The following is a 12,664-nucleotide window of genomic DNA, read 5'->3' as shown; positions in this document are numbered from 1 at the left end:
ATAATTTCTCTTCACAACACCCCTGGGAGGAAGGGAAGTGTTGTTATCTCCATTTTACACATGGGGAACTGAAGCCCAGAGACACTATGGACAAAATGATCAGAAGTGTCGACTGATTTTGGGTGCCGAATATGAGACACCAGGTCCTGATTTTTCAGAGTCCTTAGCATTATACAGCACTTAGTATGTTCAGAGCACAGCACCTACTGACTTCAGTTTACAGCAGCGAGTGCTCAGCACTTCTGCAAATCAGACCCCCACGGTTACAAGGGGGCCACCCATAAAATGAGGAACACACAATTAATGACCACCTGGGAAACATTTGGTTTCAGTGACTTGCCAAGGATCACACAGGAACTCTGTGGCAAAGGCTGGGATAGACTTTAATTCCTCATCGAGAAAATAGCTTGGTATCACGTAATTAAAGATGGTATCTTAACACATCCGTACAGGTGGGCCAAAATAAAGTTGCAAAGACAGCTTTAATTCTGCCATTTCCTTATTTTTTACTGCTCAACTTTGCAAACTTAATGTGCCTTACAAGTAAAGGTTTGTGCATAATTCCCTAGGTTTTTAAGGAAAGCAAACTGAAAAAAAACAGACCTAAATGGTGCTGAACCAAAAGTCTGGTTTCCACTGGGCGCGGCAAAGCACCAGGTCATTAATCTGTGCCAGCCCCTGCTCAGCGGGGGTGGCTTCGTACCAGCAGACAGGCTCCTTCAGACTATCCAGTGAGTGAAGATGGGGGGGAGGGGAAAGTGAGCAATGGGAAGAGACAGAGAAGGGGCGGGGCCTCAAGGAAAGAGGTGGAGTAGGAGCGGGGGAAGAGGTGGAGAAGGGCGTGGCCTTGGGAGGAAGAGGCAGGGCATGGGGTAGAGACTTGAGTATCCAATTACTAGCCATTAGAAAGATGGCAACCCTGTGACACCCACATGGGTCATGAGCAGGGTTGGAACCTTTAGATCCATCACAGAAACCACTGCCACTTGAGCTAATGGAGTAACTGACAGTAGTAGTAGGTTGTCATCCTCTTTGTGGATCAGAAAATTTGTTGGAGGGTTTGACAGATATTTGCTGACAGCAGGGGAATGGCAAAACTCAGGGATACTGGGATCCATTCCAGGCTCTGGAGAGGTGTGTGTTCTGGTAGTGACAGACCCTTCTTCCCCTGTTCCCCCAAACCTAACCCCTTCTGCCTCATCCCCTCCAAGCTCTCCCTGTCCCAGTCCTTTCTCTTCTCCATCCCTTGCTCTTTTGCAGTCCCATTCTCCTTGTCTACACAGTTCCCATCTCCACTCCTCAAGCTTCTCATCCCCAGTCCCAGTCTCCTTGCCAAGCCAGTGCTAGACTTCACCTCTGGCTTCCCCAGACAAGTCCTACTTCACCCCCTGTTCTCTGTGCTGTCCCTCCCCTCTGGGGTCCTCAGCTGATCTGTTTTTCACACATATCCTTGCCGTGAGTTGTCCTGTCTGCCCCAAGCCCTAGTTTCCCTCCCTAGATGCCTCATCCAGTCTCAGGGTTTCTCTCTACACGCACTTAGTTTTTGGCAAACTAGGGCATAAATTTACCTTGCAGTAGCCTGCTGCACACTGAGTGTCCGTGTGGAGCCTGCTGCTGCGCACTAACATTTCCCTAGTGCTTGGAAATGGGATAGATCAAAGCACACAAGTGAACTGTTAGGGCTTCTCTTCGCTACCACACTACATCAGTGCCACTGTATAGATGCAGCGGTGCCGATTTAGCATGTCTGGTGAAGACGCATTACGTCGATGGGAGAGCGCTCTCCTGTCGACATAATTGGGCATAGAATCATAAAATATTAGGGTTGGAAGAGACCTCAGGAGGTCATCTAGTCCAACCCCCTGCTCAAAGCAGGACCATCACCAACTAAATCATCCCAGACAGGGTTTTGTCAAGCTGGGCCTTAAAAACCTCTAAAGATGGATATTCTACCACTTCCCTAGGTAACCCATTCCAGTGCTTCACCAGCCTCCTAGAGAAATAGTCTCCTAATATCCAACCTAGACCTCCCCCACTGCAACTTGGGACCATTGTTTCTTGTTCTGTCATCTGCCGCCATTGAGAACAGCCTAACCCCATCCTCTTTGGAACCCCCTTTCAAGTAGTTGAAGGCTGCTATCAAATCCCCCCTCACTTTCCTCTTCTGCAGATTAAATAACCCCAGTTCTCTCAGCCTCTCCTCATAAATCATGTGCCCCAGCCCCCTAATCATTTTCATTGCCCTCCACTGGACTCTCTCCAATTTGTCCACATTCCTTCTGTAGTGAGGGAAACAAAATTGGACGCAATACTCCAGGTGTGGCCTCACCGGTGCTGAATAGAGGGGAATAATCACGTCCCTCAATCTGCTGGCAATGTTCCTACTAATATAGCCCAATGTGCCATTGGCCTTCTTTGCAACAAGGACATGCTGCTGACTCATATCCACCTTATCATCCACTGTAATCTCCAGGTCCTTTTCTGCAGAACTGCTGCTTAACCAGTCGGTCCCCAACCTGTAGAGGTGCATGGGATTCTTCCATCCTAAGTGAAGGACTCTGCACTTGTCCTTGTTGAACCTCATCAGATTTCTTTTGGACCAATCCTCCAATTTGTCTAGGTCACTCTGAACATATCCCTACCCTCTATTATATCTACCTCTCCCCACAGCTTAGTGTCATCTGCAAACTTGCTGAGGGTGCAATTAATCCCATCATCCAGATCATTAATAAAGATGTTGAACAAAACCGGTCCCAGGACTTACCCCTGGGGCACTCCGCTTGATACTGGCTGCCACAGGGCCGCCCAGAGTATTCAGGGGGCCTGGGGCAAAGAAATTGTGGGGGCCCCTTCTATAAAAAAATTGCAATACTATAATCTCCTGGGGGCCCTTGTGGGGCCCATGGCAAATTGCCCCACTTGCTCCCCTCCACAGGTGCCCCTGGGAAAAATAAACCTTCCGCATTTCAGCACAAACCCAGTTTTGAGAAAACTTCTTTACAAGGTATCACCGGTTCTCAGCATCAGCTAGTGCTTGCATCCGAAGAAGTGGGTATTCACCCACGAAAGCTCATGCTGCAAAACGTCTGTTAGTCTATAAGGTGCCACAGGATTCTTTGCTGCTTTTACAGAACCAGACTAACACGGCTACCCCTCTGATACTTGATGCATTTATCTGTTTCCTAGAGACTGGCTCCATGTGGTCCCTCACAAACTGGAGATGGTTACTGTGGGTTTTTCTTTACTATAGCTTATGTACATACTCCACAAACTGAGCATTTGAGGAGGGTCTCCCTTGATAGGGTTGGGAAGGATATTGCTCTTCTCATGTGATCCTTCCCCCGCAGTGGCTCATTTTAAATGAAGCTACCCTCCCCTGACATGAATCTCCCTATGGCACTGAAATTACATGTAGACTATAATTTGGCATTTGAGAAGTGAAAGGGATGGTAGCCCTAATGGAAAAGCTAACAGCTTGGCTCTTCTGCAAGCCTCAAACTGCTGAATGCGCTTTAGGGTAGGGAAGGCTGTGCCTCCCAAACAGCCTGGCCCTGCCCCCTATCTAACCCCCACCCACTTCCTGCCCCCTCCCTCAGAATCCCCGACCCATCCTGCTTCTTGTCCCCTCACCGTCCCCCAGAGACCCCACCCCTGCTCCCTGTCTGCCCCAACCCCTACCTGCTCCCTGCAGAACGCCCACAATCCAAATGCCCTATTCCCTGCCCCCTGACCACCCCCACAACCTCTGCTCCCTCCCTGTGCCCTGACTGTCCCCAGGACTCCCTGCCCCTTAGCCAACCCCCCCTGGCCCCAGCCTCTTACCCCCGCCCCCCCCTCACCTGGCGCCTCAGCGCCTCGCTGAACAGCTGCAGCGTGTCTCAGGCAGGGCCTGAGACCTGCCCCGCTCCGAGCTCCGAGTGGTGAGGGGGTGGGGCTGTGAGCTCACGCCGAGCGGAGGGAGAGTCCTGATGAGATCTGTTGGCTCTCTCACCACGTGGCTCTGAGCGGGGTGGGGCTCAGGGGCCCCGCCGGAGACACGCCGCTTAATGTGCTAAGGCTCCAGGAGAGGGGCGGAGGCGGGAGCCTCAGCTGTTCTCTTGGGGGCCCCTGCGAAGCCCGGGGCCTGGGGAAAATTGCTCCCTTTGCTCCCCCCCGGGCGGCCCTGGGCTGCCAACTAGACATTAAGCCACTGATAACTACCCATTGAGCCCAACAATCTAGCCAACTTTCTATCCACCTTATAGTCCACCTCACTGAGAGGCAGAAGCTACACTGGTGAAGAGTGTCTCCACCTGACATAAAGCAGTGTCTACATCGCACTAAGTCAATGTAAGTTACAGTGCTCACGGGGAAAGAGGGGCAGTATTTTCACAGTAGGTTTACACCCCAGCTTGCTACAAAATAAATGTGAATGTAGATCTGCTCTCAGTCTCCCACAACCTGCCCTGGCTGCTTATTCCAATCTTGTTGTCCAGTTAGTCTTGGACTCCCCCAACACCCTGGTTCCTGATCTGATCTGTTTTTCCTCACTCACCTCCAGTTGCTCCCCACCGGTTCCCAGTCCCACATTCCTCACCCAGTCAGTCCCAGTCTCCCCATCTCCCAATCTCCTTGCTCAGCAAGTCACAGTCTCTCCTCACCCACTCCCTGTCCTAATCGCCCTGCCTAGCCTGTCCGAGTCTCTTTCCCTCTCCTCCGAGTCCCATTCTCCTTGCCCAGCCAGTCCCCATCTCTCTCTCTTTCTCTCCCAGTTCCAGTTTCTCTCCATCCTCCAGCCTCCAGTCTCAGAATATTCCCCCTGCATCCTTATCCTCATCTACTTTCCACTCTCACCCTGGTCTGCATTCAATTCAGGTAGCTTCGTCCCCACACTGCCTGGGCCCAATAGGTGGAGTTAGTCTCCTTCATCTCATTTCTGGTGCCTGGTGCCACTCCAGCCCACAGCAGCCAGGAGCATAATTTCTGCATAATTTTATTGGTTACACATCTTGCCACTGCTGCAACCCCTCTTTGGAGACCATCACCTTGTTGCGGTGAAGGAGCTTGTGTGTGCCAATGATCCTCAGAGCTATGCTGTCGGGAGCTTCATTTTTCTTCAAATTTGGTATAATGAGAAGATTCTGGAAGACTTGAGAAATGCCAACATTGTTACCATCTTTTAAAAAGGAGATAAGTTTGATTGTGGAAATTATCGTGGCATTTCCTTACTATCTACAGCAGGGAAAATTCTTGCCCGTATGCTCTTAAACCGATTACTTCCCCTTGCTGAGGAAATATTGCCAGAATCTCAGTGCGGGTTCAGACCATCCCACAGGACAACTGACAAGACTTTCATTGCTCACCAAATCCAGGAAAATTCTCGGGAGAAAAATGTACATGGCCTTCACTGATTTGACAAAGGCCTTCAACTTTTTCAATCACGAAGCCCTGTGGAAAATGCTGGCCAGATTTGGCTGCCTTCCAAAATTTATTCAGGGCCTAAGGCTTCTTCATGATGAGATGACTGCCACTGTTCTCTGTAATGGCCTGGAGATGGATCCTTTTGTCATCAAAACTGAGGTTAAGCAAGGATGTGTTATCGCAGCATCCCTGTTCTCCATGTATTTAGCAGTCATTTTGGTCCTTGTTAAAGACCACATCCCCACTGGAGTTGACATTCAATACAGAATGGATGGACAGCTTATTAATCTTTGACGTTTCAGCTCAAAGTCTAAAGTCCTCGGGGTGTCCATTACTGACCTTCAGTACGCTGATAACTGTGCCATCATCATACATACTGAGAATGACTTTCAGTCCTCACTGGATTTTTTTGCACAAACTTACCAAAGCCTACGACTCTCACTCAATATGAAGAAAACCAAAGTGCTCCATCAGCCTGCTTCAGGCATTGCACATGAGCCACCACAAATCACCACTGAGGGCCAGAGAATTGAGGACTTCTGTTACCTCGGTAGCCAACTTTCTCAAAAGGCAAAAATTGACAGTGAGATCCAGCACAGGAGCCATTGCACAAGTGCTTCCTTTGGGAAACTGCTCTGGTGTGTTTTCACAGCCCTTGGAAGGACACCAAGATCCAGGCCTATGACATAATTGTTATTCTTACACTCCTTTTTAGATGCAAAACCTGGGTGACCTATCAATAGCACCTCAAGAGTCTGGAGATGTACCACCAAGATGCCTCTGGAAGATCCTTTGCATCGAATGGGAGGATCACTGCACTAACACCAGCATCCTCATTGAAGCCAATGTCACCAGCATTGAAACAATGATCCTCACTCAACAACTCTGCTGGGCTGGACATTGTGTGCCGATGCCAGACTCTCGCCTTCCAAAACAAGCCCTCTACTTTCAGCTCACCCATGGTCAGAGATCCTGTGGTGGTCAGAGGAAATCCTACAAAGATATTCTGAAACCATATCTCAAGAAAACTCATGTGGACATCACAAGCTGGGAGGAGCAAGGAACCAACCGATCTCAATGATGCCACATCCTCCAACACGCAGTGATCCGCTTTGAGGAGAAATGACTTCCCCTTAAAGTTGAAAAGAGAGAGAGAAGGAAGGAATGGGAAAAAAGAACTTTCTCCCAGCGAGCAGCTGACCTGTCAGGAAACAGCTGTACCTACTGTGGGCAGATCTATGGTTCCAGGACCGGACTCCTGAGTCATCTCAGAACCCATATGTAAATCTGTGGTAGAGATCATCCTCGAATGGAGGAATCATCGATGATGGCGAATCTGCTGCAGCAGCCAATGAGGCTGTGGGCCAACAGACAAAAGCCTCTTTCACTGTGTGTCCCTGATTCACTCCCTGGGCATCGTCCAGCCTGGGCACTGATTGAGGCAGGGACCTTGGTAGAGGAGAATGTTTTGGAAAAGTTTGGTATTAATACAACCAAAAATGAGAAGTGAAAGCTGGATGAGAAGGGGTTGAGACAGATAAGGTGGCTGAGGTAATATCTTTTATTGGACCAACTCCTGTTGCTGAAAGAGACGAGCTTCTGAGCTTACACAAAGCTCGTCTCTTTAAGATCAAAACTTTGTCTCTCTCCAGAAGAAATGGGTCCAATAAAAGATATTACCTCACCCACCTTGTCTCTCTAATATCACTGGTCTACAGTTTTTGAGAAGTTGTCTACTTCAGAGATAAAATGTGCTATTTATTATGTATTTTGATGTGCTGAATTCAAATATGACAATTAAAACAACTGATTGGCTACTGTTTAACGTATTTAAGTTTTTACATTTTATGTCTATGTATATTGTGTAGATAGTAGAGTTTTAATCATAAATTGTAAACCTAGGTCTTTTCATGTGTTTATGGTTGCTTTACATGATAATATTTCACCTGTCCTGTTTATGTAACACTTTAAAAATCAGCAAAAGGGTTATATAAATAAAATTTATTATGAAACAAAAGGCAAAAAACTATTATGTACATAGTTTAGTCCTATTCAGTGTCTACTCGGCGCTTCTTGGCTTGTCTCTTGTACTCATTAAATGGAGCATCCCTTGTCACTGTCCAGCAATAGTCTGCAAGCATTGATGGGCTCCATTTGCCCTGATAGCGTTTCTCCATTGTTGCAATGTCCTGGTGAAATCGATCGCCGTGCTCGTCGCTCACTGCACCGCAGTTCGGTGGAAAAAAAGTCTAGATGAGAGTGCAAAAAATGAATCTTTAGTGAAATGTTGCAACCAAGGCTTTTGTATGCCTGGAGGAGGTTTTCCACCAACAACCTGTAGTTGTCTGCCTTGTTGTTGCCGAGAAAATTTATTGCCACTAACTGGAAGGCTTTCCATGCCGTCTTTTCCTTGCCATGCAGTGCATGGTCAAATGCATCATCTCAAAGAAGTTCATGAATCTGAGGACCAACAAAGACACCTTCCTTTATCTTAGCTTCACTTAACCTTGGAAATTTTCCACGGAGGTACTTGAAAGCTGCTTGTGTTTTGTCAATGACCTTGACAAAGTTCTTCATCAGACCCAGCTTGATGTGTAAGGGTGGTAACAAAATCTTCCTTGATTCAATAAGTGGTGGATGCTGAACACTTTTCCTCCCAGGCTCCAATGATTGTCGGAGTGGCCAATCTTTCTTGATGTAGTGGGAATCTCTTGCACGACTATCCCATTCGCAGAGAAAACAGCAGTACTTTGTGTATCCAGTCTGCAGACCAAGCAAGAGAGCAACAACCTTCAAATCGCCACAAAGCTGCCACTGATGTTGGTCATAGTTTATGCACCTCAAAAGTTGTTTCATGTTGTGATAGGTTTCCTTCATATGGACTGCATGACCAACTGGAATTGAGGGCAAAACATTGCCATTATGCAGTAAAACAGCTTTAAGACTCATCTTTGATGAATCAATGAACAATCTCCACTCATCTGGATCGTGAACGATGTTGAGGGCTGCCATCACACCATCGATGTTGTTGCAGGCTACAAGATCACCTTCCATGAAGAAGAATGGAACAAGATCCTTTTGATGGTCACAGAACATGGAAACCCTAACATCACTTGCCAGGAGATTCCACTGCTGTAGTCTGGAGCCGAACAGCTCTGCCTTACTCTTGGGTAGTTCCAAATCCCTGACAAGGTCATTCAGTTCACCTTGTGTTATGAGGTGTGATTCACAGGAGGAGGATGGGAGAAAATGTGGGTCCTGTGACATTGATGGTTCAGGACCAGAAGTTTCATCCTCTTCCTCTTCCTCATCTGACTCAAGTGAGAATGATTCTGGTGCATCAGGAACCGGCAGTCTTTCTCCGTGGGGTACTGGGCGTATAGCTGATGGAATGTTTGGATAATGCACAGTCCACTTTTTCTTCTTTGACACACCTTTCCCAACTGGAGGCACCATGCAGAAGTAACAATTGCTGGTATGATCTGTTGGCTCTCTCCAAATCATTGGCACTGCAAAAGACATAGATTTCCTTTTCCTGTTCAACCACTGGCGAAGATTTGTTGCACAAGTGTTGCAGCATCTGTGTGGGGCCCACCTCTTGTCCTGATCTCCAATTTTGCAGCCAAAATAAAAGTGATAGGCTTTCTTAACCATAGTGGTTATACTGCGCTTTTGTGGTGCAAAAGTCACTTCACCACAAACATAGCAGAAGTTATCTGCGCTGTTCACACAAGTACGAGACATCTCTGCTCACTTTGGCTAAACAGAAATGTGTCCCTTTGCTAAATCAAACACTGACAAATAAGAGAGCACGACACTGTATGATTTCTAGAGCTGATATAGGGCAATTTGTTCAGCAGAGTGATGTAAGCTTCCTTATGATTGCATCATCCATGACTTCTAGGAATAACATAATGCAATTCATATCATGTATGACGCAATACCAGCTTCAGATTGCATCATTCATTGTTTTGCCTAAAAAGCAAGTACTGTCCAAACCCAGTCATAGATTTATTCATAGATCCAGTCAAAGATGTATTTTAGTCATTGAGATCCCTTCCCTTTATAACTCACTTATCCTCCGCTATTCCCAAGTCAAGGGTCGTATATACTGACCCAATAGCATAACTTGAAAACTAGAGCCAATCAACAATTTTAAGCATCATTTTCGTTCTCAGTGACCCAGAATTAGTAAAGTTAGACTACATTTATTTCAGAAGCATTTTGGCTGTAGAGCAGTGTATCCTGCGACTAACACAGCTACAACAACACTGCAGATAAGAAGGCGACTTTTACTTTTTGGAAACTTTTCTAGTATTCTCTCAGGACAGCATTTCTCAAAAATTGCTTCATGCAGAAACATCACAGCTCCCGTATGTGTCTGTTCTCAATGATATCTAGGGAACAGGCAGTTTGTAGATGGCTGAGTGGTTATTTCTGGAATAATTCTGAATGGGCCCAATCCTGAGTCTTTTTTCTGTTTCTACTCAGTCTTTACAAAGCAAACTCACATTACAGTCACTGGCTGCCTGCCTGAGTAAGGAAACCTGGGTTTGGCCCTAGGAGCTGGCCCTGCACCTCTATCCAGGGAAGACGGGGCTTAGTGACAAGAATGGACATAACCATAAGTGTCATGGAAAGACACATCCTCCTCTCCAACCTTCAGCACAGGCATGTGGAACCACCCTGCCAGCACAGCAGGGGTTAAAGGAGCCTTTGGGCCCAGCTAGCCTCACCCCAAAGGTAACTGGGTCTCTGAAGCCCAGAGACATTGTGAGGTTCAGTCTCACCAAACTTGCACCTGACCCACCTGAAGGAGCCTGGGATTGCAGCATGGTGCCACCCAAGATCCATGCCCCAAACAAAAGGGACAGTGGGGCTGGAGGTCAGGGGCACCAAGCACTAAGCAGCCTGGCCCTTCAAGTGCCCTGTTATAAACCTGAACTTTATTCCCACTGCAAACGTGCAGCTCCAACAGAGATGTGGGCACAGTTTTACAGAAAGGTGCACAGAAGGGACTTTTGCTCTGATACCCCTTTGTTTGTGTGCAGCTCCCTCCTCCTGGTGAAGTTCAGAGGAGAGGAACTCCCTGCTGTGCACTTGCTAGGTGTGCAGCACAAGGCATTGCAGTTGTTATTACCAGGTTAGGGAATTTACATTGGCAAAGGTCAATCTGTTTTCTGAAGAGTTTAAAAGTCCTGCAAAAAATTTTTTCTAAAGTTCCCACCCACTCCAGCTTTTTTATGTTTAAAAAATATTAAGAAATTGCATACAACCCCTTCCACCCCCCTTGTGAAGAGCATATCGATTTTGAAACACTCAAAATCCAGGAAAGGGTTGAGATTAAACCCTGCCCTGAGCTCCCATCGCTGGGGGAGTTTCTAAAACTTTTGGAACTATGGGAAAATATTCTCTCTTCCTTGTGCTATATTCAGAGGAAGATATTATTCCTACTAAATGTTAAGAAGAGAGAAGGCAAAAATAAAACGTATAATGGGTCTGTAGCTGCAATGTTAACTATTGAGTCACAACAAAATGCCTCCATTCCTGTGCTGTGTAGGGTTGAGGTATATTTTTGGCTGAGCTCTCTATGCTACGTTAGATCTACAGGGCATGCGAGATTTTGAAATTTTCTATTACTGGTTGGTCCAAAATCTGAGAAATAGCAGAACAGAGTGGGGAGTGCTCTTGGCTAAATCTAATTGTGGCCAAGCTGGGAGAAAGTGCTCATTCCTCGGTCACCCTATGAGGGTGGCAAAGGGGCTACATAAATGCTCCACCCTCTGTTCCTCTGCGGTTGGGTGTCTGGGCCTGGATTTTGGCAGGAGTGTAACACTTTCAAAAGTGCCTCAGAGACTTAGTGACATTTTCCTTTTCCATTTTCTGTCCTATCTGCATTTTTAGACCCATTCTGAGGGAAAGGGAAAGGAAAAACATGGCACTGAAACAACTGGAGATGAGATAATAGTCACACAGGAGGATCCTCAAAGGCCAGTGACATGGACAGTAATAATTACAGCTCAGTAATAACAATCATTACAGGAATTGTCTGGTTTTGGTTCATTTCGCATTAAGGTCACAGGCACATGATGCCCTCTGGGTTCAAGTCCTTTTGTCTCAGAAGATTTGCCTTTCAGGACTGAGCTGGCAGATTCTTACCTGAACAGGTCACTCCAGCATCCAACTCATGATAACAGTCATGCATTTTAAATTCCATGTTCCCGCAGTGCCAGAGAGCAGACTCGGTACCATGACAGGCAACTCTATTCAGCCAAATTGGTCCAGATCCTGGTCCAAAATGAGCATAACGATGGGCACTGACAGCAGCTCCACATTCCAACTGCTTACAGACAACTCCAGCATCTGCCTTGTCCCAGCCAAGGTGACACACCGTCCCCCACTGATCCTGGTGTTTAACCTCCACTCTCCCAGCACAGGGGCTGCCTCCATTCACCAGCCTCAGCTCCTCAGCACCTGCAAAGAGAGACACAGAGCAGGGTCAGAGCGAGCAGGGAGCCCCCTCCCCAGCGTTATCACAGCAGAGTTCGCGCCTGGCAGCAGGGGATCCGCGCCCAGAGCCAGGAGAATCCCAGAGCTGCCTCATGGCACCACCTGATCCCGTCTCAGGGCCTCACACCTGGGGCTGCCAGTGCTGCAGCTCTCGCCATTTTATCCCCACTCTGGCGATTTGGGGTGTTTTTACCTGTCTCATGATAACATGATGAAAGGTGCCAAGTCACAGAATTTCTCTTATTCCAAATGGCGCCATCTCCTGTAACTGTCACTGGGACTGAAGCCAGCAAGATGCCACCATCTCCCTACAGCCTGTTGGTATGTGGGTGTGTGGCCACCCTGAGTAAAGCTGTCTGCCACTTCCACTAAAGCCCGTGGGGAACACGGCTGTCTGTGTGGCTGAGGGGGCTGGGGAGGACCCAGGGACCATGATGGGAAGCAGAGACCCAGTGAAAGGAGGATGGGGAGAGTGAGGGGAGCAGGGCACTGGGGGGACAGGAGGCAGATTCAAGGGTTGAAAGGGAATGGAGGAGGGGTGGACAGGGGCTTCTGGAGCAAGGGGAGGAAAGAGGGTGGGGAAGGGAGAGAGTCTGTAGCAGGCAGCAAGAGGGACAGAGGGGAGGAGGGTCTGGAAAGGGGAGTAGGAAGGGGCAGGAGCAAGGAGGTGGGTCTGGAATGGGGGTGGGAAGGAGGTTGGAAAGAGGGGGCAGGAGGGAGAAGTCGGGAGGGGAGGGGTGTCTGCAGTGGGGGT

The 12,664-nt window shown here is 47.8% G+C and overlaps 1 protein-coding gene across 5 annotated transcripts in view; it reads right to left on the bottom strand.

The window, feature by feature from the left end:
• The window catches only part of LOC120403997 (antigen WC1.1-like), an 83,744-nt gene that overhangs the window by 47,943 nt on the left and 23,137 nt on the right, over positions 1-12,664 (bottom strand). For all 5 annotated transcript variants that reach the window (XM_039536039.1, XM_039536015.1, XM_039536027.1 and 2 more), the window contains one exon: positions 11,560-11,874. In XM_039536039.1, the coding sequence (XP_039391973.1) occupies positions 11,560-11,874 (315 nt within the window). The remainder of the gene's footprint in view (positions 1-11,559; positions 11,875-12,664) is intronic.

This window comes from Mauremys reevesii, linkage group 1 (genome assembly GCF_016161935.1).
Source record: "Mauremys reevesii isolate NIE-2019 linkage group 1, ASM1616193v1, whole genome shotgun sequence".
Lineage (NCBI taxonomy): Eukaryota > Metazoa > Chordata > Testudines > Geoemydidae > Mauremys > Mauremys reevesii.
The sequence above is the reverse complement of the archived record's forward strand: the minus strand, read 5'-3'. Positions and strand labels throughout refer to the sequence as shown.